Genomic DNA, 26,133 nt, shown 5'->3' with positions numbered 1-26,133 from the left:
GATCTGGACCCTCGATTATTGATTGAAATTGTACCCAGTCACTAAAGTTTGGCCCTGACATAGGCAATGCACCAGTCTGACGTTATGAAGCTGACCAGAAATGTCCTGCGCTCTAAACAACAATCCTCTGTGCAGAGAGAAGCTGAAGGAGGCAGCTGTTAATATCGAGTATTTGGAGGTGGACAACGCAGGCCGAACCGCTTCGCTCACTTCCTCTGTTATGGTTACTAAAACTACAGACGGACCACAATTCTGGAACAGCGCAGAAAATCTACACAATTCACAACTTCTCCTTCTGTTCGCTGATTGGCCTGTTTGAAATGTGACTGGAGGAATAGGATCTCCAAGATCTGTGGAAAAGTTTGCACATCTGTCTGATTCACACATCTTTGTAAAGGGAAAATTTGTGCCAAAATGGCGTTTTCAGGCAAACACTTTTCTATGCACTCTAGTGTCATTTAAACAGGACTAAGAACGAGTGCTGTTGAAAAGCTGTTGAAGTTAAAAGCAGGGCAAAAGGGTGTAATTCTCAAAGAACCGTGTAGTTTGGGCCACGTATTTGGCATCGAATAGTTATTGTTACATGAAATTCACTTGCAATTTCAATGCAAGATAAGGAATAGGAAAAAAAAAAAAAAACTGCTTGTAGTGTTGCTTGTAAAAATTGAGGTCAACCGTGTCACAGTTCATCTCATGAAACTGTTCTATGAAATGATCTTGTAGCACGTTTGTAGCAGAAGCTCATAAGTAGATCGCAAAGTTTCAAATTGTGACGTTGATGGTTGTGTTTATGCAATTTTTCCTTTAGTGTTGCTCACTTTGTTAATGAGATGCCAGGACAGCAACGATATAAGATGCAATATAGAACGGATCATGCATCTCCGAAAAGCAAAAAATGGGCAAGGGATGTCAGAAAATATTAGGGAAAAAAATCTTTAAATGACTTGGAACGATGTTTCACCACTATGCTTGGGTTGAATAACTTGTTAACTAGTTGGCAACAAGATGAAAGACATCTTGCTGCCAGATGTCCTATATAAAATATCCACAATATAGGAATCTCACACCTATTTGCTCAGTTACTCTCAGGTAGTGAATTCATTTTTTGGACAGGAAGTGAAGAACCACAGAACAAACTGTCTTGAATTTATCCTGGTTTCATTAAAAGAAAGACTCATTTTGTGTGCATTTTTATTGTCATTCCAGCTTTTTTTTTTTTTGGTCATTTACGGTTGTACAATACTCCTGTGTTTGCATACTGCCTCGGGGGAGCTGTCATTTGCATGTAATTAAATCACACAGAGACAATTTACCTTTGACTGTGAGCACGCCACTCCAACTCGTCTCTCCACTGGAGCTGGAAGCCAGGCAGGTGTAAACTCCAGAATCCGTTTCCTGGCAACCACCAAATTGTGCATCATTAGTTTAGTGTGCTTGTGTGTGTGTGTGTGAGAGAGTGTGATGGTGTGTTAATGCATCCATTACAAGTGATTGGGACTAAATGTCATATCTCTCAAACCAGAATGTTTGTGCTCAGAATACTGAGCAGCAGGAAGTTGGCTGGGATGAAAAGCCAACACAACAGAGAGCTGATAATAACTTCACCTCTGGATCCCTTTCACAGCTAGGTAAAAAAAAAAAAAAAAGCCTTTTTAATATTGTTTTCCAAAGCCGTCTGGCAGCCATTAATCCCAACATGTTTAATAAGTACACCTGAAATGGGACTTCAAGAGTCATTACCATGTTTCATGTTTCAGTCCTGGTTTTATTTGATAGAATTAGCTCAGTTGTGCAGGTGTGAAACACAAAGGTTAGATCCCCTATTTTTAATCAAAAAATAAGCACAAAAAACACGTAGCGTTGACAAAAGAGGAAGGATTTGGGCTGATGGGAAGGACAGGAACAAAAAGAAGAGAGTTTTTAAAAGGTTAGGCTTTAAACACGCAGCGTTGTGTAAAAGGATTCATACAAATTGAACTTCTTCACTTTTTGTTACACGTTACGACCACAAACATGTTTTTATTGGGGTTTATTGTGATTGGCAAACACAAAAAAGTGCATTGTACTGAGGTGAGAGGACAAGAATAAATGTTTTACTTTTTTCTTTTTTTTAACATTTTAACATTTTTTTTCTTTTTTTTAACATATATATATATATATATATATATATATATATATATATATATATATATATATATATATATAGAGAGAGAGAGAGAGAGAGAGAGAGAGAAAGAAAATACCCAAAACAAAACTGAAAGACCAAAACGCCATTCGTTTTTTAATCTGAAGTGAGTGAAGTGGATTCAGTGAGTAGTAGATTTGTAATCTGACCCTTTCACATAAAGTCCCAATAAACTACACCTGAAACAAAAATCAAAACTGATATTGTCACTTTTTAGACAGTAGATGATTAAAGTGAAGACATTTTGCGAGTAAAACTTACAAACTGTTATATTATCTCTGCGAATTAAAAAAAAAAAATCCGAAAGCAGTATTAAATGTTTTTAAATATTTTATCTGTATATTTGGAGAAAGACTTGAAAGTTTAAAAAAAAAATGTAAACAACAACAACAACAAAAACACACTTCTCCTTATAATCAATTACTTCTAACCATATTTGAATACTTCCCTACTGGGCATACCTAAATAAACAAGCTGTTTCAATTAATTGGTTCAACTTTGGAGATTTTGTCAATTGTAGTTATTTCAACGTTGCCGTAATTGAAATATTCTCAGTGGCCCTATTTGAAGTCAAAGCTGAAGTCAAGCTTGTGGCTTTTATGTTCCACGTCTGATTCCTTCACACCAGAGGCGGAGAGCTGCAGGAAGGATCAAAGCACTGAATTTTAATGACCAGGGAGAGGTCTTGAGATTTCTGAGGCTCCAGTCTTTTTCTGCTCAACGGCTACTTAGTATTCTGGACAGGGTAGACGTAATTAAGAGGTGTGTGATGAATGTGCCGGGTCTATTTGTGTGTGGTGTGCGTGTATATGTGTGAACGTTGGCTATTAAATTTTTGGGGGGCCAAGCCAAAAGCTAGACGGGCTGTGAAATTGCTTGCAACGCAGGGAATGTTTGGGGAAAACTCTTAGTGGGACAGAGAGGTAAGCGATGACTCACAATGTGCAGCACCTCTGACCGGCTTTCTGGAGCTTCACTGTGCTGCTTCAGGGGTCTTGTTCATTTATCCCCCCTATCAACTATTTATCTGCAGGTTGGGGTTTAAAATCCAGCCGAATGACGGCAAACCGACGAATGCTCTGAACAAATAACAGAGAGAGGAGGTAACAGAAACCTAAACTGCACACAATCCAATCTGAGGTAGCGTCGCTGAAGAGATTTTTGAATGAGTTTCACTTTTCATTTGGATGAAAAAAGCACATAAAAGATAAGGTAAACTAAATGTACTGGAGTGTCAACAGGATGTGAGTAAAGAAGCAAGTAATATCCCTCACATTAATAAATTCCCATTCACGTGTTACCATACAGAATTTGTCGACCAACTAAGCCGGGACACTAAAGACGTGTCACAACTCTACAACACCACTCATATGCTCTACTTGTGATATGGACTTTCTATAGGTGCTATTCACATTATGCACAAGTAATTTGTTATTTTGTGTGACGATACCACAAAACGCGCAGACTAGTTTTGTGGTATGGCATGCAGACACTTTGTCTGTACTGATGAACATTCATCCACCTCAGCCTGCTAAATGATCGGAGTATTTCCAGCTTATCACAGCTCAAACTACTTTCTGATTTAGATTAAAAATTATGAATGTGACTTTAGTTTAAAAACAAAAACTCTGAGTAGTCAGTATGACTGCAAGGTGGCTGGAAAGGCACGATGGATGGACAGATAGCTAGACAGACAGGGGCATAGATAGATGTAACACTTTTTTGGTACACTGACATATAGCAAGATAGAAAGAAGCGTTACAGATCGAATTGAACAAATTGGGCAAAAGAATGTGAATGGAGAACAGTGTATACAACAAACTACTTTAGAAAGGCACTGTTGTTGCTTTAGGAAGAAAATCCATCCATTTCCTGCAGTCCTGTTCAGAGCTGCAGTGGTTGGGGCCTAACCCAGCGGTAAATGAGAAACAGCTGGAGGTGCACCAGGTCAGGATGTCCATAAACCAGGACTTACAAGATGCACCAACATCTCAGGGGTAATAAACTAAACTGTGAATGTTTTGTTTTGGGGCTGATGGGGGACACTGGAGGACCGAGGGAAAAGCCACACATGCACAAGGAGAACACAAACACTTGACTCAGAAAGCGTCTGGCCTGGATTTTCAAGCAGGATGCTCTATTCGAAAAACAAGCGACGAGCAATTCGTGTATTTTCCACCACATTTCTGACATGGTTCGGTGAGTTAAAGCATGTCCTTGATATTGAGATCTCCCACCATAACGCTGCAACTCGTGTGGAGGGAGGAGGCGTTTTGAATGTGTTATTAAGCAGTGGCTTGTTGGCCCTGCAGATGCTTCCCAGCTGTCCAGAGCGCTTTGTGTTTAAATGGAAAGGCGGCCTCGTCGGGTTTCTGCTATTAGCTGTTACAGTCCCGTTTGTTCATCATTCCACAAAGCAGACCCACAAACGCCATCGGCTTTCACTTACGGACTCGCAGGCTATTTTCCTCCCACTGCAAACCTTATACATTATGCAGAATATGTGCCCAGCGCAGCCCATCATGACTAATGAGTCAGTGATCACAGCCCTCTCCTCTCCTGGATCTGTGGGCCAGCTCATCAGTAACAGTGACAGAGGAATTACTCAGGTCTAAGTGGCTTGTCAGGCTGTCCTGCAGAACCGGGGACAGGTTATTCCCACTCCCCACGCCCCCTCTACATGGCAGGTCCCTCGCTCTTCCTCCTCTAGAGGAGGAGGAGCTGATCTTGAGTTGACCTGGGAGGCAGCTGATGGTGCTCTGTTGCCTGAAATGGGAAAAAGCAGAACCCCAGATGGTAGTGTTTGATCGGTGGTGGGCTGGTGGGGGTAAGCTGCCAAGACACCTGACCGCGAATGAAGGCTGGCAGCCGCGGGAGCTGAATGAAACAGATTGTAGGAAAATGGGAAGAAGCAACAGGAAGACAGAAAGGGAGGGAGGAGAGCTGAACAGAGGTGGCCCGCACTTGAGAACTGAGCATGCAAACATGTTTCTATTTATGATTTTATTCACATTTGGAGGGGTGGGAGGGTGGGAGGGGGGCGTTTAGGTCTTCTACCCTCACTGACCGGCTGCTAGCTCTCTGTTCTGCAGCTCACAGAGGCCTGGTCATGATGTCAGCTCACCGTTTGTTGAGTGCAGAAGGAAAACCTGATTACGGTCAGTAACATACGTGAAGTGGGATTTAAAGACAACTTGTGAACACGATTTCCCACCATAACCCAATCACTCCCCATCTTAATCTGTTTACTTGTCCCCCATGCAGAGCTCCTGGATCTCCCCAGGCTTTGTTTGTCTTCCACACCTTGCATTACCTATCCCCGTCCTGTTACCCCATGCCAGCATTAACCATTTAACAACAACACACACACACGCGCACGCACGCACGCAAACACACACAAACACTCCCAGTCTACCTTGGCAGCAGTGTGAGGGAGAGCAGAAGTGTGTGTCTGGCAGAAGTCCCAGGGTAATGGCATCTAGTCTTTGCCAGGGTACAAGGAGCAAACGCACCATCTGCCCCACTGCAGGGGCCACGATCCAATCAACTTATTTATACCCACTATTTAAGGGGTAAATGTTCAGTTGATTTCATGGTTGTCTTTAGGTTCGTATCGTATGCTTCCGTCGCTCTCCTTAGGCTGTTGCTACAGGCATCAGGCATATTTGGTCCAAATAAGGTACATTTATATTGAATCACAGCTAATGCGCAAAAATATGTAATATGTACAAAAAACAGGCATGCTTAAATTTGCCTGTTGTTATCGGCCATCAGACTTGGAGTGTGTTCACACCAGCCCTGTTTGGTCCGCTTTAATCAAACTATGGTTCGTCTGGAAACCTAAACTCTCCTAGCTAGAGCTTCCTTCCGGATATTATGACACTATGCAGTGTAATATCAATAAATATTGTCCTGTGAAAGCAATATTAATATCAGACAATAAATTCAGTCCAGATTTTCATATTGGTGCATCTGCAGCTATTTTAAATAAGCTAATAACGGATCGGGAGAAGACTTGTTCTGTAAAAGTCCCAAAGACTCTCAGATGAAACTGCGATTCTAAGTGCTAACTAGAACACATTTCAGTTCATTATTATTATTATTATTATTATTATTATTATTATTATTGTTATTATTTCCAGCTGTTGCAAGCCATTTGTAATTTTCCACATCATAATTATGCTTTGTGTGTCCATCATACAAAATCTCAATAAAACACATTGGTGCATGTTGTAAAAATGTGAAAAAAACAGAAAAAGTTGAGGAGGAATGAATAGTTGAGCATCAAAATATGAAATTCACTGGGGCGAATAATATAAAAGAATAGATGTAGTCTGCTAGTTTAATAGGTTCACGTCCCACTAGAGCAAATATTTGGTTCTAGGCAAACTTTTGCTCGATCGTTCCTCCTTTGACATGTTTCATGTTTGCTTGTGTAGGTTGTACATCCTCCTGGTCAACATGATAAATGAGAAATCCAGCCGACCTACACCGGACACAGTCAATATGACTGCTGAACTTGACTCTCTGTTTGGACTCAAATAACAGGGTCAGTGTCTGGAGTGAACTCGACGGTAGACGTTTTGTTCTTTTATCTGAAACTAAAGCTTTTCTCTTTTTTTCTTTTTTTTTCATCCTCCTGATCACACCGAATCAAATTCTACAGTTGAGCATCATTCCGAAAGGATTTTGGAAACGGAGCACATCCAGTACCTCTCCTCTCTACACGACGAGTGAGGTTAAAAAGAAAGCTTTCAAACTCCCCGCTACCTCCTGCCTGCTCCTGCACCTCCGTCTCTCCCCGACTCACTCAGTCACTCCTCGCTTGCACTGATGCATTGAGGATTTAATTACAAGTCTCAGAGATCGTTACTCATTGAGAACCCGCAATCAATTAATGCACGGGCCTCTTCCAAGCTCGTCAAGGCTGCAGTGACCTCAGGTGCTGCGTTGCACCCGGGAGGGGATTCTGGGCAGAATGGATTTAATTAGCATGGAGTCAGATGGTGTTAACGACCGTTAATGGCCGCGCGCGCTCATTATCATGGTGATCGCACGCCGCCATTCTCCACCTCCGCTCCACTTTTAAACACACACCATGTGAACCAACCACAACGCTGCATAGGTCACAGTCTCCGGTTCCACCAGATAAAATATGTTCATGTTGTACAAAGTGCATTAAGTACATTATGCAGACCGTGGACACGGGTTATTAGGTTTGGGGCGTAACAGGATAAGATAAATAGTTGGAACTGGGCGGCAGAGTGGGAGTCTTGCTGTCTCACCTGGAGGCGGGTGATTTGAAAGGTGCCATTTTCCATCAGGCTGACTCGTCCGTCGTTTCCCAGAATCCTCTGGCCATCCTTCTCCCATTGAATGCTGGGGATGGGGTTGCCCATGACATGGCAGTGCAGCTGGGCGGTGGAACCGGGGGCCAGAGTGTGATTGCCTGGCCCCTGTCGGATGATGGGAGGGACCCTGTCTGAGGGGGCTGAAGGGACAGGAGACAGCAAAATGATTTAAGAGTTCAGACAAAATGCTAATATCTAGTTTTCCTTATTGGATTACTAGAATCTATTTAAATTGTTGATTGGCATCGTTTTCCCTCCCCCTAGCTAAGATCTTTTCCAGTTTGGTTATCACATATTCTACAGTTTGAATGGACAATATCTCTCAACTCCCTTTTCCAGTTCTTTGAATGCACCGAAAAATCTGCTGGTGAGCAGAATCGATCGATTTTAAGCTTGATTTTAATGCCTTTAAAGAGCCGAAAGAAGTTATTTATAAGGAGGGCGCACCTTTTATTTCTCAATTGGGCTGCAGGAGAGTGAGAGAAAGCAAAACCTTCAACAGAAGGAAAGATGGCTGAATAGGAAACAGTGAAGTTTCCTTTTTCTATCCTTTTAGATTCTTTTAGTTTCTATCAAGCAACATGTTGAATTTGGAAATTGCTGTCAGCCTTTCTCAGAGTTAAGAACAGAAGAACTTAAAATTATTAACACAAACTGCTACTTTTGTAAGTAGCAGTTTTCACCTTATATTATTGCTACTCATAATAATATGAGTCAGGTAAAACAAACTCCACCATAATTTCGTCCTCATTTTAAAGCAGCAGATCCTGTTTTACAGGCAAAACCAATTTGCAGTGCTACGCTCAAATATTATTAAACTGAAATCCTGAAACAGAAATTAGAATCAGCTGAAATCCGTATCTGGCTTTGCTGAAAACCTTGCAGAAAAACAGATCTGAAATCGGTTTTTATCAGTGCGTCTCCACTCGTTACTGTCCAAAGACTAAAAATCAAACCTTTCCTCTTTGGCTTCCACTTGTGTTCATGCGTGTTCTGCCAAGTGACACGTAAAATGTTCAAACTGAAGAACCTCTACTCTCAAAGGCTCCCAGGTCCAACCTCTCTGGTGTTTTGCTCCATTTTTAAAATGCAAATCAATGACATAGATTTTTTTCATTTTTCTTTTTTTATCAGGCAGGACGATGTTACTTTACCTCCTGTGAGAGCGACAGACCCCTCCGCGCAATACAGAACAATGAATATGTTATGAGTACAAATGTGGGACTTTGAAATTTCAGTGGGTGAACAAACTGAAGTCATGATACGCAAACCCTACTGCATTTAACCTCTGCTGAATGCATGTAATAATCAGATTCTTAACTCTATAAATTATGATCAATCTTAAAAAAAATATGCCTTGAACTGTTTGGTACTCCATGTTTAGTTCTAGTGAACAGATCTGCTTGACATCAGAGAAAACCAGATTGTGTTTTCAATGACACAATGCAACGGTGAGGTACAGAACGACACGTGTTGCAGTTGTTTTACTTTCAGAGTGAACCCAGCGGATTTAAAATAAAACTGCAAAAAAAAAAAAAAAAACACCTCATAGCTGTTTGTATATTTTTGTCTTCTAGAGTCCCAGCTATAGCTTTAGAATATAGTACACTTTTTTTTTGTTTTTTTTACTGTGGGTGATACACATGCCTTTCTTACATAAAACTGCAGCTACTATCTGTGAAGATTGTAGATAGATTTCCTAAAGAGGAAGCTGGTTGGACACTTGAATAAGCTCTGGGATAAAAAGCTGGACTCATTCACCTGACTGACTGACTGACTGCAGTTTCCATCCAAAATCCCTTTTTTTGTCAAACATAAAAACTGAAGCAGAAGTGGAATGAATAAGCAGAGCCGCACTAGGACCGGCTCGGTAGCATAAATTCCCCAAATGTTGCAGGGTGAGTTAAAGACTGTGTCTAATGTGTTTTGCATGGAGGTAAGTCATGCTTTCAGAGCCATTGACACGCAGTCACTGTGCAAAATTAGAGCACCTACTTCACACTGCATTTAACATTTGCTTAAAGACGTGGACCGTGACATCATTAGCATTCTATGCTGATTTGAGATCTGATATCATCGGCTAACTGGAGTTAAACTGAAAATGTGAAAAGTCAACAGAGAGGTTGGCGGGGGGACGGAGGAGGGGAGTTTACTGCAGATGGAGCTGAACAAAATCCCAGCTGATTGGGAGCGATGCAGGGAAGGAAGCATATGTTGCAGCCGAGTTATTTGCATAAAACTATCAGCAGTTGTCCCCTTTGATTACATCAGATTAGAGAAGAGATTGGGGAAGGAGGATGCTTTCAGTGGAGATGGATGTGAGAGTGTTTTTCAGAATTCTTGTGGAGCCCACAGGAAGCTAATGTGAATGTCGTAGCGTGTGTAAACTGTGAATTTAAAGAAAAAAGAAAAAAAAAGCAGAACACAAGCCTTCTGTTAAAAAACCAGGGACAAGTCAAAACATAAGACCTAAATTTCATAAAAACGTAGCAAACTTCAGGATCTTAACGTCGCTCCTGGTCAACACGAGTCACTCTGTGCTTAAACTCACCACTTTCCACCTCCAGCAGGGCTTTGGTCAGGATGCTGCCGGCCACGCTGATGGCCTGGCAGATGTAGTAGCCAGAGTCTTCCACTTGCACGTCCGCGATGGTGAGCTCGCCGCTCAGAGACACAGAGAAACGACTGGAATGAGAAGGCTCCTGGATGGGGAACAGCAGGATCTGGAGCAGAAAAACAAGCGGCGGCGTCCTTATGTTACACATGCACCAACAGGTCACACTGCAACAAGTTCTGAAGGTGACCACAGAATCTCTGAACGGTGCCTATCGACTAACAGAGTGGTGTAATGTCAAACCATGAATTCTGGTCTGGCATTCAAATAACAACAGTGTTTCTCCTCTCGTTCTATTAGAAGGGCCACAAAAGGCTAAAAAGCCTCATCTTAAAATCATATTTACACAGGAAAATATCAATCTGGCTCTCCTTTCAGCTGTCTGTACAGTTTAGTTTTATCCCAATGCACAATACGCGCACACACACACACACACACACACACACGCACACACACACTGCACATAAGGCATGGGCCGGCTACTAGCTGACAAGTATAGCAGAATTCTGCAAACCTATGCTTTCGAAACCACAACTATTTTTCCCCGTACCGTCTCTGTGACTCAAAGACCCTTTGGACCAGTCAAAGACTGAAATACCAGACAACTGAGGAAATATCCAGTTTTAGAAATGTCACCAGCTACATTTCCATTGACCTAAAAATGGACAAATTGGATTTAAGCAATAAATTCGCCACATCATAAAACTCATTTTCCAATTAAAAGCTTTTGCGTTATGACAAAGTGTTTTTCTTTTGTTTTGGCCGTATTAAAATTTGCGTAATTTGCAAAACTACAGTGGAATCATTTTATTTTTGCAGCACACGGATCACGTGATCAACAACCGGATGTTACTACTGGTGAAAAAGACAAAAGAAAACAACAGGAAGTGGGAGGAGGAGGATGCGGCAGAATGTTTTTTAATGAACAAACATGTCCATGTGGGATTTTAATTGCGCTTCTTATTTAATGGAAACACCTTAACAGTCAAATTATGTTTTTTTTTTTTCTACACCATTTGTAATGGAAAAGCATGTCATGTACACCAGTTATTCCTGAATGCTTTTACTGTGCCATGGTGAAACAGTGGGGATGTTTTTGGTACTCTAACCCCGACAGACACATTTCCAATATTTCTGCAAGATATGATGTAAGCTAAAGGCTGGAAAGAAAAAAAAAAGTTCTTCTAGAACAACCAAACTTTTCTTGAATTAAATTCAGTTTAATCGATTGCAAGTGGAAGCTCACGAAGACTAAAATGAAACTGAAAATTGCTTTAACAATGCACATTATGCACATAGTTAAGTATGATTTTCTACCCAACCAGATGTTTTTCAGATGTGCTGTGCTCAGTGTGGGTCACAGTAAAAACATTATTTATCCTGGTCAGTAGAGTCTGAGGTGAGCAGGCTGGGCCGCCGCAGGTCGCCTCAAAGCGACGTGTGAACGCCACTGCAGACTCCGAAACCCTCTCCAACCTCATTCCCAACATGCTTCCCACATACGCTCTCTCTCTCCTCCTCCTTATGCTTTCTCCTCTTTATCTCTCTCCTCCACACCTTCTCTCCCACACACATTTTTTTCAGGCCTCCTCCAATCTCGTCCGCCCTCCCCTATAATCTATACCTGGAAGCCACGCTGCGGGCACCCACGCACTCTCGCTCTCATCGTCTCTGAGCATTCCAACAGGCTGTAATGCTTATCACGCTCTCACCCATTCAAACACACACACACACACACACATGCTTCTGAAGACATGCAGGCCTGTGCAGACTCACGCTTTGGTGAATAATGCACCGGGCGGATGATGAGAAGGTGAAGTGCATATGCCGTGTGTGAGTTAGAGTGGCTCTAATCTGCAGCAGGTAGCTACAGACGACGAGAGGCAGAGAAGAACCGAAGTGTGTCAAGAGGTGTGGGTTTCTGAAAGAACTTCCTACAAAAGGAGTTTAACTAAACGCACGTCCACCTCCCTGATATATATAAGCCATTTTTCTTTCTTTTGGTCACACTCGAATGTTTGAAATCATCAAATCATTTCCATGTCAGACAAATATAACTTCAGGTTAAGAAAACTGCAGCTTTCAAATGATGATAATATTGATGTAGGGGGGGAAAAAGGTGCTGAAAACACTCTGGCTGTATCTGGCAGCATGAAGAACGCTAAAAGATGCATGCCGACAAAATAAGCAACGTTTCCAGTTCAAATGTCCTCATTGATGCCAGATCACTGAAAAAAGTGGACATATGAGCTCAATAACTGTTTTTAATCTGTTAAAACTATATATATATATATGTATAATATTAATATACATCCAAGATGTCTATATCCTTGCTTGGGATTTGAAAACAGGACATTGTTGCTGCAGGATAACCAACTCTGCCACCACGCAGCCCTTGATGGATTAAAAGTTCAGTTTTTTTCTAGCTTTAATCTTCTGCTGAGGTTTTCCACGCCCCGAATAAAAAACGTTCTTAAAACAGCGCAAATAAAAGCCGTCTCCAGAGTCGTTCCTCACTTCACCGCTGGTTCTTTGTTGTATTTTTATAGAACCTGCACCAGCCCTGATCTAGCACTAAGACCGCTTCGGTGTAAAAGTACCGTGGATATAAGTTTTTCTCATGCCAGAATGTTGACAACACAGGGGAACATTACAAACCAGGTGGTTTTACAATTGTGAAACTTCTGAAATACAGAGTGTGTCTGGAGAACATGAAGCAGGAAGTAAAACCAAAGACAACGAGGCAAAACACGTTACCCCTTGGCCTCATCATCCCTCCAATGAAAGGAGGAAAACAACGAGGTAGAATTGATGAAATACGACACGTTTCACGATCCAGATCATCTGCATTCATAACACTTTCATTTTCATCCCCGAGCGTCTCTGAATGCCTGATGCTTGATTTCTGGTTGACAAACTGCATTTACAGGTCAGGCTGTGCAAGGACGGCAATCACCATGAAATCCATTTAACGCAGAAGCTACTTTCCCGTAATGTGGCCCGTGTCTACAATCACCGATCTGAGCTCCGCCAACAGCCGCCCGCCTCTCTGCTGCTCAACTCAGCCTTCAGTCAGACTCATTGTGCCAGAGAGATCCTGCCAAATGCCTCAGAGGGCAGATTTATTCAGAACAGAAGGTGTTTTAGTGTTTACCGCCACGCTTCTGACAGGCACGTTCTCACCTGGCTGCCTTCTTTTTGCCAGAAGACCGCGGGCGGAGGGTTTCCCTTGGTGCCGCAGAGGAAGGTTACGGTCCGACCCGGAGCCGTGATCTGGTCTCGTGGCCGGACGACAATCTGAGGAGGAACTGCACGACAGAAACACAGACAAAAGGGGCAAATTTAATAGTGGAAATCTTCCCATTTGGTCATATCAACAATCTGCATGTCATATTATATCCCAGCAGCGAGGCTGAGTGAATGAGCTGATGACAGCTAAACCGACGACTCTGTCAGACTCCTTCTCGTCTTTAAAACACAAATATAGAGTTAGAAACAGGAGGAGCACAGACTGTCAGAGTCAACACAAGTGGAACAAAACTTCCACTTCCAGAAACCAAAACTCTGCTTTGCTTCCATTTTCAGGAGGCTGCTCTCCAAGCTGGACTGTCAGGGACTAGCTTGCGTGATGTAATTCTTCTGTTACAGTTCATGACAAAATGACAACAAAAAAAAAAAAAAAAAATGAACTGACTGACTCTAGTCATCCTGGACGATGCAATTAAGTTAAATTAAATCAAAATTTGCATGTGGTTGAAGCGCACACGAGCCTGTGCCGCGGTTATTCTGTCTGATCGCTACTAAATCCATTACCGTTTTCTTGAAAAGTAATTAGCACGGTTATTTCAGAGACCGGCTGTTTTTCTCTTCGATGGAGGAGAACTTCAGCATGGACAAAAGCTACGACGCAATCAGCCGGGATCTTTTGAAAACTTCTAACCGAGTCTGGTTAGAAGTTTACCCCTGACCCTATTGCTTCGTACAGTATCAACTGCGCTGTGTTACAGATATGATTAAATCGGACTGAATGCGATTGAATCTGTCTATACGATTTAACCGCACAGACAGATTTAAAGACAAGATTGCATTGTGATGAACCAAACTCATTAACTCACATATTGCTACATATTTCAATCTGAATTTGATCCGTTTGTGCTGTAAAAGTCCATCTGATGTTGTGCATGAACTGAAATGACTAACTGGATATTTTCTACTAACAGGGAACAATACGAAGGCCCCCGCGTAACCTTGGCCGACTCGGCTCCAGTCAGCAGCACGGCACGCCGCTGTAAATGTTCACAGCTCCGACTGAGAGCCACAATTCAGCCTCTGTCGCGGAAAAGCGAAAAAAGACGAGCTGAGACGTCCCGGCGTCTGAATCCAGGTTTGTGGGTCACCTCTGTGATGAGGCTAATCAGATGTCTTTGAACTGGTGTCAGGCAGGAGGAGAAAGGGGGCTGCAGATAAATGGCAGGCTTTCTCACTTTCTTTCTGCCGCTTGCATGTAAAGGTGTGTGCGCTCATATGCACAAAGACACACACACACACACACACACACACACACACACCTCTTTGATTTGTATTGATTCTGTAGCAAAGTGACAGGCCTTCCTCCGCAGAGGGGGTGTGAATGCATAATGATGCCCTCCAACAGTCCTAATTGATTTCTCATCTTCCCACCTGATCTCCTGCTTCTCTTTCATTCTCACCCTCGATTAGCATAGAAGCGAACAGAAAGACGGGACGACAGGAAGGAGGAGAGCCATTCAGCGGCAGAATGTGCAGTCACAGTCAGGGGAGAGAACAAACGCGTTCCTTCTGCTAGTTTCTCATTTGGACGCCTAATTTGGGGGGGGGAGAGAAAAACTCTTAATTGTGGAAGCGAAACACGCGTCCCAAACGTTGCAGTTAAAGCAAACATGAAACGCTGTTTTCTTCAAACGCCCCAGTCCAACGATTGATGTTCAAAGAGGAGAAAACCAACAACATGAGCAGAACGCATCACTGACTCACAAAAGTTGGGCTTTTGCCTTTGATTGTTCCTTCAGTGTGTTCAAACTATGTGCAAAATCGGACTGATGTGAGGTAAGTCCAATATGGCCGGTCTTTCATTTCCCATCTGCACATTTCAGAGAGGTGGAGGGGGGGAGTCACAGTTTGGACCACCAAAATAGTCTAAAGCTAGCTTTTGACAAGAACAATAAATGGGGGGGGGGGAGTGCTAAAAGCAGATTGATGTAAAGAATTAACATTTTCTATCACTGAATTGCTTATTCTCCTTAATTACTCTCAGGCACGCATCAGACACAAATTTTAGGACCCAACCTGGAGGCTACAGGAGGGGACCCATGTGTCAACAGGGGCATAAATCCCAGCTCAGATGGGGGGGGCGCTGCTTGGCCGAGCTGGTGAGGGTCATGTCCTGGGGTCAAAAAGGCAGCTCCCTGTTGACCCTAAAGGTCAAAGTCCACACATTCCCCCCCGTGCTTCATGTGGACATGAGAAAGTGATCTCAGCGACCGGCTTCCTGTACAGCCTGATGCAAAGCCCTGAAATATTAAAGAAATGCAGAGTAATACCCATTCCTTATGTAAATCATCTCCAGGCTACTTCACACACACACACACACACGCACACACACACACACACACACACACACACCCCCACACACACACACACACACACACACGTATACGTACATGTGTATGAAGAAGCAACAGAAAGAACATGCCCAACATTAAAGCATTGGGCTTTGAAGGCCATTTTAGGGCAAGACAACCCCCACAAAAAAATAAAATAAAAATAAGCATTTCCTTCTCCTTCTTACAAAACTAAACTTTTTCAAACATTTAAAGACGGCGCAGAATTAACACGCTGCATTTGGTTGCACCACATAGTGCCTGTCTGCAGAATAACAATGTTTGATTGGAGGAGGCAAGCTGGCGCGTCGCCTGAGGCTGCAATAAATAATTAGCAATAATGGGTGCACTCGGCACGACACTGAGCCTCAGATTTAGGGCAGCGAGGAACATTAGCATCCGCACTTGGGACTAGAAATGGGGGTGGAAGACGATATAGATCGCAAGAGAGTCGCTGAAATATACATGACAGGAATCAGCAAACAATGTCTGCGTGTCACTTGTGGAGTTATTTAAGAGTCAGCGCTGCGGGCTCTTTGGTGCACCAGTGACTCCTCTTTAACAGGCTCCTACCAAGGACGGCAAATTACTGTCATGCAAAATAACACATGAAATATCAGCGCCGTGTGAGCCAAGCGACAGCAAGTCGGGGATGTCAACTGCCGAGTGTTAAATGCTAAAGGAGAGACAAAGAGAAGCGTTTTGACTGAGTCGGGAGGCATGTTTTAGAAAAGCCCCGTTGCCAGAATTGTCGAACATACGGAGGGGGCTGACGCGCCAAGAGGGAGGTAAAAATAGACATGGGCTGGCATGTTGGATTTCCACAACATTCCAGACAAGAACTGTCAGTTTAAAAGGAGGGAAGTTTGGTTGGAGCGGGAATCTCTTGGTTACTCTGTGTTTCAGTCAGACGGGCACGAAATCTCAGTCTAAATTGAGAACAATTCTGAAAATAGTCGGTGGCCTGCTGCTGTAATTATGGGGGCGGGGATTTCTGGCAAAAATAATAAATAAATAAAACTGTTATCAAATGCCCAAGTTTAAATGCTTATCCAAACCTTTTTCAAAAACATGCTCCCCTCGAGTGTGTTGGTCTGCACCAAGAACCGCTGAAGCAACGACTTGAAAACCTCTGAAGTGCAACTTTTGTTTTTCACAAAATGTTAACAAAAATGGAATAGTGCCAGATTTTAGTGGTTGTAAGATTTCTCGGTAACACTTTATTTGGAGGGGGGGTGAATAAGACTGTCATGACACTTTCATAAACATGACATAACACCTGTCAAGAACATGAATAAGCCTTCATGAATATTTATGACTGTTGTCATGAAGCGTCATTCGGTAAATTATGACACTTTTAATACAAAGTTGACATTATTCAAAATGTCTTTGTTATGACAACTTGACATTAACCAAGAAATCATTACTGTTTAAACTTTACAAGTTACCTCATTTTTAAAGTGAAATCAGTAATTATTTTATAACAAATTTATATCAGTAATGATAAGAGGGGTGACCAGGGTTTGCTTTTTTTGTTTGATTACACATTCACACCTCCCCAAACAAACCGGACTTTCTAGGAAAATGAACTAGAGCTGGACTAAAGAGGCCTGGTGTGAACGCACCTCTGAGGATCCAGCAACAGCAGAAATACGCTAATATCCTGTAATTGCTTATGTGTCGGTGTGTTCACCTTACCTAACACTATTTTTGCTGACAGTTGTGCAGAAATGCACAACCAGTTTTATATGTATCAGTGGAAGACCAAACAAAGTATGTCCTGTGATCATCCTCGCGTACGTGCTGCTAAATGTGCTAATGGCGAAGAAACAACCTTCGTCTCCAGGAAAACTGTTTATCTACAGTCATCAGTGATCACGGTAAGTTGCCTCTGAACCACATAGAGCAAGAGAGAGGGTGTGAGCAGCACATACACAAGAATGATCGCAGCACTAAGAATCTAATCCTGACTAGTTGTTTCTGACCTAGTGGTTTATTTCTGTATGACAGCAGATCCATAAGCAGAAATTAATATTACACTGTCGCAACGTCACGTTAGTTTTGACAAATGTAAAACCTTTTAATAAAAGTTACATACTTTTATGTAACTTTTATTAAAGTTACATAAAAGTAACTTTAATACTTTTATGTATTAAAAGTATTAATATTAAATAATTAATGAGATGATGAGCTGGTAATGACTCGGAACATTATTAATATTAAAAGTATTAATACTTTTAATTATTAAAAGTATTAATACTTTTAATAATTAAAAGTATTAATACTTTTAATAATTAAAAGTATTAATACTTTCTATGAAGATACAGGGGTATCTTCATAGATACCCCTGTATCTATGAAGATACAGGGGTTAACTGTATCTTCATAGAGTCCTACTTAAACGGAAAATATTATAAAACCATATTAAAAATCTCTGGAAGTCAAATGGTTTTCATATTATTTTTACTTTTTGAGACTAAAATAAGAATACAGTGACCAGTGGACTGAAGGGCTGTCCTGTACTGTCTGGAAACCCAGAGCGGAGCGAGAATAAAGACTGACCAGATGGTCCTGTCTGCACAGTGTTCACTGTAAGTTGTTAACTGGTTAGATATTATTAATCCTAAAATCTACAATCATTGGGAGTCTAATCTCCCCTAATCTGAGCCAAACAGCAGATTCTGAAATATCACCATTTTCTAAGCTTCTGCAGAACGAAGTGGAAGTCGGGACCAGCTGAACCTTCAGCTCAGCTCCCGGTTTGATCAACACAAGCCCGTTGTAAACAAACCGAGGCAGGGGGAAACGTTTGGGCTCAGCTGTTTGCCACCTACCGAGCGCCGCTCGGAGATCAGAGTGGGAGTTTGTTCCACCGCTGCTGCACGAACTCGCCGTGTTGTTCAAATCACACAGCAAAGACAGACAAAGTGATCACAAGCAGAGGATGTTGCCCCCATCTCTCCCGCGCCCCCCCAACCCTCTTCTCCTTTGCATGCACGTCTCGCATATCGTTTGCAGACACATGGCTAAACACACACACACACACTTCCAGCAGGAGCTCCTTCGGGGGCTTAGATGTGACAGGCAGCTGTCAGAGTCCCAGACGCTGTTTCACACATGTTGCCTCCAACAAACACTCCCCTACGCCACGACGACCCCCGCTTCCTCGTAACCCACCCCTGCTCTTACATTTAAACATTATTTCTTCCCTCAGACTGTTTTCACTCCCAAATGAAGACTGAGTACTTGGTTATTTCCATGGAGCTATGTATTGCAGTCGGGCTATAATTCATCAGAGCTTACATTTAATTGGAAGGTAGCCTTTTTTTTCTTTTCTTTTCTTTTTTGCCCTGAGCTCCAACTTCTTTATCCAACATCAATAAAGGAACTTAAAGAATGATGATGCTTTAAATAGCTCAAGAAAGAAAGCTACAGAAGCAGGACTTTGATTATTTTCTAAAGTCGCAGCACCTTGGGGAAAGAGGAGAAGAACACTCAGAATAAGAACATTTCAAAGCCTCGCTGGTCTTCAGAGATATATTTTCTTCGCTGTGCGTTCTCGTTTGCCAATGAAATTTCATTTTCAGATTGAAATGAGTAAGAACTCTGAAAGTTGTACCGATCAAATGTAAGCAAGTTCAAACCTAAGGACACAATGGAATCCGTCTAGTTGTCTTTCTCGCTCCGTGAGCATTAGGATCTCTCAGGAAGCACACGGTTTCAATCAAGTGTAGGATTGGAGGATTCATTTGGATCACGGATAAACCGACGCTTCTGTGTTGTCTGGACATGAGTGTGTTCACAGTCAGTGCATTATTTGAAAATGAGCATATCAGTCAGATGTAAGATGGGGGGAAAAAAACTAAATCCTAACATTTTAGCATTCAGCTCTTATTCTAGCGATTTCCTGTAATCTGCTCCTTGAAGCCAAATTGGCAGAGAAGCTGGAGAGAATCTTCTCAGCCAGGTATCAGACAGCATATCATAATTAATATTAGTTATGGTACAGATAAACTAATTGTGGCAATATGGGACAACAGTGACCTTACAAAGGCTGAGAGAAGATAAAACGGTAAAACATGGCCGCCATTGTTGTTACAACAGCCTCTCCATGTATCTGGCCTGCCTAAACTTTCCCAAAACCTTTTAAACATTAACCTCCATTTGTTACCATGGCAAAATGTGTCACAAAAATAAAACAAACAAACAAAAAATAACAGTAATATAAGTAGTACGTTTACGGGAGAACATGTTATGTTCTGATGAAACCAATCATGAAGTTTCTGGCCACAATCTAAAAAGGTAAGTTTGACAACAAGAACTGACCATCAAACATCACGCCTGTAGTTAAACATGGTAGTGGCAGGATCATGCTCTGGTGTTTCTTCAGATGAAACTGGGGTTATTGTCAAAAAAGCAGCTACGTTTGAACATGGTACGGTGGCCCAGAAGGATCAGCAAAACGTAAAAGCTACTTTCTGGTCGGTCAGGGTTACAAAACAGTAATTTTCAATAATTAACATCGACTGTTACTTTCAACTCTCTACAGTGACTTCTAGCTCAGTTCAATGAGATTTTCTACACAAACTTCACACTTAATTGCATCACTCCAGCATGACTTACTTAAGTCTTTAAATGTGTTAATAGCTGAAAATCTTTATTTCACCTCATCTCTTCTGACAGGCAGAATGGGTCTCAGATGAAACTTCATTTTTTTTCTCCTCCTTTAAAGAAACATTAATGTTGGGTAGAAAGCATAACCGCCACCACTAAGAACCACTGTATTAACCTTTCCTGAAAAACGGCATGACTCCACTGTTTATGCAGCCTGAACAGCAGCCGACTGAAAGCCTCTGCCTCAGTTTAAGCTCCTGACCTCAATTACATGTCTGTCTTGAAGGAATGCAAACAGGAAGCTCCGCACACCAGAACGTCGGAGAGTTAAAACTAGTAAGGAATCCTGCTTCTGTGTCCCCGACGGACATCTCGTTCACAGACACACAACTGGCATTAGCACACATTTATCACTTCCACGTAGATGCATTTCAACCCAGAGAGCAAATTGAATTCTTCGGGTACGTTGGATTAATCGGAATTAAACTGCAGCCGCATCGCCTCCTTTTAATTCATTTGACAAAGGCTGAAGGTTTGGATTCTGAATTAAAGATCCCTGGTATTAATGGGAGCCCTGCTTCCTGCTTCCCAAGGTCCAATCGTTCGATGACGCGGCACGAGACTGGTGGAAATAAAAAGCCTTCCTTCCTGATCGTAGAAGGCCTTCACTGCTAATTGATTATCCTTTTATGCTTTCAGGCAGACGGGCATCCGCGTTAGTGGCTGCTGTCTGAAACATGGCAACCCGAGAGGGATCGCTCACACACAAACACACGCAAATATACAAGCGATGGAATGAAATGGAATACTTACACGAGTGGCCGACTGCGATGGAGTGATGTTAGAGGAGGCGATGGGGTGGAGGAGGGGAGGGAGAGAAGAAAAGTGAGACAAATGAGATGATGAGCTGGTAATGACTCGGAACATTGAGTGAAATGAGAGACGCGTCGAGAACTTTCGCACCGAGCGCTCCCGACTCGTGCCCGGCTCGTCAGAAACTCAAAAATTCGATATTTTTTCCAATCAGTGAACACACCAATATCTGAGTGCCACCAGGTTCCATTAGCTGCAACCCTCTTCAGTGAGGAAGTTGCTACTGAGGGAAGAAGAATTAAGAGTTAGTTGTTTTTAGAATAAGTAAATGGAGACATAATGCAAAAGGTTTGAAAGAAACTTTTCTACAAAAGTCGAACAAATACGTTTCTATGATAGATTTGATTTGTTTTTGCAAGAGAGAGTGAGAATTACAGCAGATAACAGGAAGGCTAAGCATAGCACAGCACAGTTTCTGTATCCCATCATTTGTGTGACATGTCAGCCACTACCTGTCCTTAAATCTTCTAGATGTGGATCTATATGCTGCATCATAAACACAAGGGACGCACCAATTGCAATTTTTTTTGTAATATCTGGGCTTTAAAAAGCCTGACTTGCCGAATCCAACTTTGGCCGAAACTTTTTTTTGTTTGTTTGTTTGTCAGACTATAGCAGATCAGACCAGTGGGTAATATTGATTTCTCATGTGGGTGTGAACCAATTGATGATAGATAATGTGTGCTTCCAGAGCATGCAGCTGGGATTACAGAACCAGGGGGTGTGGCTTATAAATCAAAGATGCCCTGTGGAGCCGTCTTCCTGCTGGATGTTCAAATGAATTTAGAGCTTTAAACACAAGCAAATTTGCAGAGTTAAAGTTGAAAAGAATATTGAAGTGATCAAACTTAAAATAATGACTCTAATAAAGTCCTAAAAGGAAGAAACAGTGGAGTGATGATCCAAATGAAGACACAGGTGAAGATGAGAGGAGACATTCGGTTTCCTGTCATACCCCATGCTCCCAGCTATAACAATCAACCCACAATCAATTTCCATTTGCCTAAGAGCAGCTGCTGGGAATCCCTCCTTCACTCGGAGACAAACTTCTGCTAGTTAAATGTTTCAACGCTCACTTCTGCACCAGTGTGTGTTTCTGCACCGCTCTGATTGTCAGAGCGTTCTTGAAGTTATCATATTGGAGCGTATTGACATGTCTATCAGTCCGTTCTGTGGGTAGAGGCTGGTGTCTGTACCGAGTAAAAAAAAAACACTAAATATTCCCTTTTATCATAGCAAATGACAGATTCCTCATCCGCTCGCTTCTCTTCAAGGGACCGCCTTTATTCTCAGGCAATTTCGCTGCTTTTTGATCTGAGTTGTTTCTCCGCAGGGATGTCGAGTCGAGGCTTGAAAGAACCTTAAAATCCATTTTTTCCTCTTTATCTCTCTTTCAGTTCAACTTAACAATGCATAACCAGTGAAATAATGTAGAATGTTTTCACTGGCAACTTGCTATTAACTTAACTTTGAACATGTTTTTAAGGCTTTTAAGAATTTCACAATGTAATGATCAAAACAGCTGAAGAAATAATGAAGAGTTTAATTCCAACCTGATATCTGATTGGCCAGCTGCTTGAGCAGATTTTCCAACTAACAACTGTAGTGATTTTTTTTTTTTATAAAAAAGAGAAGTACCATGAACTAGAAACTGGTGGAATAGCCATCTCTCTCTTTCAAAAGTAAAGCTGGTTTTCTGAATGCCTTGAAGTTTGTTCAAGCTGAATGGAAATGTGCCTGTGTACACTCATTGTACAAAGTCAGTAGAAGAAGGAGCAATCATTGAGCTATTTGGTCACAACAACAAAAAGCGCGTGTTAAGGTGCGACCTTCAAATGAACAAAAGCCATCTGCCGAGGATGGGGAAACACAGAGATATAGAGCAAACAACCATTTACACACACACACACGCACGTGCACACACACACACACTTAACTATAACTTAAAGAGACCAGCTAACCTAAAAATCCTGTTTTTCAACTTTTCAAATTCTGCCAAGAAGAACACTCAAATATTCAGACATAACTCTCCCAGAAACTTGCTGAAGGCTGCACCAAACATGCGGTTGTGGTGCAACTTGCTAAGGTACATTTACGAAAAGTTTGTGTAAGTGTAGCACATCTGTATATTGGAGCCTGGAAGCAAAATTTTGATGTTGGGGGTCGATCGTACTGCCTAAAATCCACATTCACATTCAAACGTGTGCTCTCAGCTCTATATTATAAAAACCATTGAAGCTGTATGATGGTAAACCTCTTACCTGGGAAAAAGAGCCATGTACGTAGGTTTTTTAAAAGCCCCACATTATGCGGATAATCAAGCCCATAATGACTGAATGTAAACTTTCATTTAGATCTTTCTGTTATGTTACAAGTCAGTATGTTTTTCACACATGCCAAAGAAATCCAGCAGTATGAGCGTGTGTCCTTACCGTGCACTTGGAGGGTCCCAGAGGCCTCGGCTTTGCCCACGCTGTTCTCCGACACACAGGTGTAGGTGCCCTCGTCCTCAGCTCGCACCTGGCTCAGACGGAGGCTGTTGTCGCTGCGGATCTCAAACCTGCAAACACATCAACACCGGCGATGACTCTGCCCAAGAAATCTGAGAAAAAGTGGGAGCCCGCGGAAGCTGTTTGCAAGCGTGAGCTTCCCCTCACGCATGCATACATAACATCTGAATGTGAGATGAATTTTTGAAGTACTAGTGTTGTTTCTCTTTGTACCTGCCCCGGGGCAACTCTCCCTCTTCCCTCCGCCAGCGGACAGTCGGAGTGGGATCTCCATGTACCTCGCAGAAGAACTCCACCGTATCATCCGCCAGCACCACCTGGTTCACTGGTTGTTTGGTGAAGACGGGCCTCTCTGAAATCAGAACCGCTACTTAGATCTGCTGCACCTGGATTTGTTGGTAATAAACCCAAATGCTTCGAAGAAAACTGATGCTGCAGGGTCAGTGTTTGGTTTTAGCAGGAATATAGTCTCTGCTGACTAGATAGTAAATTAGTATGATTTTTTTTTTCCTTTACTGAGTCATCTGGATGAGAGAAGCTCAAATACTCAGTACTTCTCGAGGTAACAAAACATCTAAAATGGTTCCTGTGATTAGTCATTAGCTCCAGAGCAAAACTTGTGAATGTGATTATAAATTAAAAGTTAATGTTCTCAGCAGACTGTAATAGATTGCTTCGTATTCAGGGCGTACGCCATTTGTGGCCCGTTGACTGGTGAGGATAAACAACAGCTCCCCTGTGACCCAGCAATGATTAACAAGCAAGCAAAAACAAACAAACAAATAAAAAGATTCATGCAATTTACCAAAGATTTTATATGCACAGCAAAGTTTAATATCTGAAAGAAAAAAAAAACACATCTGAGTATTTGAAGAGACCAGAAATGAAGCCAGGAGGCATTTAAACCCCTGCATGCCTGGTTGGACTCAGACGTGGGATATGCAGGAGAATTTCAGGGGATAAGAACTGAAGTGGGAATTGTGGTGGGAAGCAGGCAGGTTCATACAAACAGTTCCCTGCTGACATTTTGTACACAGATGGAATTATTTATCACAATCCACTGCACAGCCCATAATAACCAATGCTGTGTGAGCACGGTTCAGTAGAAGAAGAGTCAATATACAACCCGATCAGGTTTTAATCGCTTTTATTCTTCAAGTTTGTGCACACCGAGAATGAATTTGGCCTCAGTTCTGCTTTTTCTTTCAGTGATGACATTTAAAATAAACATATACAACAAAACAAAAAAACAAAAATGATTACTACTTCTATCTTATTTTTATTTTCTAATGTTCTTTTTGTTTTTACAGAAGAGGAAGATGAGGTTGAATTTGTGGCTGCCGGTTTACGCAAAAGCGCTCTGTGGCACCGACGCGAAGGGAGTAGTTTAAAAAGTTTGTGTCCAGGATGCGTGGGGTCTGCAGACATGTTAGCTGTCTCTATTCTTGCTGTCAGCGATGCTAGACTTGTACAAGTCCTGAGTGGAGGAGTTTCTATGTTGCTGTAAATATAATAGCTTACCAAATAGTGTATATATGACATCAGTGAACACACTGATTATCAATGTATTGTTCAGCAACAGACATAAACAACGACTTTACATGTGCGGTCTGTGTTACAACAGATCAAATGGATTTCTTAAATATGAATCAAGAATCAAAGACAAATCGCTATTAGCTAAATTTGTAATAATTGTACCATCCGCCTCTGATTATTTTGAATACATCAACATTTGACTCTTAAGGGAAACAATCATAAGTCCATAAGTCCATTAGGGATATTAAATACACCTAATGAGACATGTACGTCCTGCAAGCTCTCATAAAGTTCATGACTGCTTTAAAATAAATTGTGACAGCCTGGAAAACACTAAAGTGTTCCTGTTGCAATAAAGTGTATAAGAAGAACAATGGCTGGTTGTGTGTTCCCCACAATCAATACACATTGTAAGAATGCTGCAGTCCCACTGAGCTGAAAGTCAGACAGGAGGAAAAAGATGAGGGGTCAAAAGGGCAACTGGGAGGGAAAGATCGATGGTCTACTCCAACAGCTGGCAAGGAAAGGAAGGAGGTATAAAACAAAACCTCCACAGGGACTCCAAGAGAAGATCCTCAACAAACTAATGTGGGAAAAAAAAAGAACTGAATTCACTGTGCTGTGATACAATCAATTTGAAAATAACTCACCAAACACGACCAGTTCAGCTGGATCGCTGTCTTTCTCGCCAACCATGTTTGTTCCCACGCACACGTACATGCCAGCGTCACTCTTTCTGGTGTTTGAAATCATCAGCTTTCCTCCTCGGATCTGAAAGTGACAGAAGCGAAGGAGGGAGGGCGGTGGAAGAG

General features: G+C 42.0%; 1 protein-coding gene across 1 annotated transcript in view; it reads right to left on the bottom strand.

Annotated features, from left to right (window-relative positions):
- robo3 (roundabout, axon guidance receptor, homolog 3 (Drosophila)) overlaps positions 1 to 26,133 on the bottom strand; it is a 170,232-nt gene that overhangs the window by 17,313 nt on the left and 126,786 nt on the right. Inside the window, exons 4-11 of the mRNA XM_088012628.1 lie at positions 25,972 to 26,092; positions 23,999 to 24,137; positions 23,708 to 23,835; positions 21,216 to 21,227; positions 13,334 to 13,458; positions 10,088 to 10,259; positions 7,471 to 7,676; positions 1,314 to 1,395 (exon numbers count right to left, since the gene is read on the bottom strand). Of these exons, the coding sequence (XP_087868754.1) occupies positions 1,314 to 1,395; positions 7,471 to 7,676; positions 10,088 to 10,259; positions 13,334 to 13,458; positions 21,216 to 21,227; positions 23,708 to 23,835; positions 23,999 to 24,137; positions 25,972 to 26,092 (985 nt within the window). The remainder of the gene's footprint in view (positions 1 to 1,313; positions 1,396 to 7,470; positions 7,677 to 10,087; positions 10,260 to 13,333; positions 13,459 to 21,215; positions 21,228 to 23,707; positions 23,836 to 23,998; positions 24,138 to 25,971; positions 26,093 to 26,133) is intronic.

Source organism: Poecilia mexicana, unplaced genomic scaffold, assembly GCF_051168715.1.
Source record: "Poecilia mexicana isolate PSO_F unplaced genomic scaffold, ASM5116871v1 scaffold_14, whole genome shotgun sequence".
Lineage (NCBI taxonomy): Eukaryota > Metazoa > Chordata > Actinopteri > Cyprinodontiformes > Poeciliidae > Poecilia > Poecilia mexicana.
The sequence above is the reverse complement of the archived record's forward strand: the minus strand, read 5'-3'. Positions and strand labels throughout refer to the sequence as shown.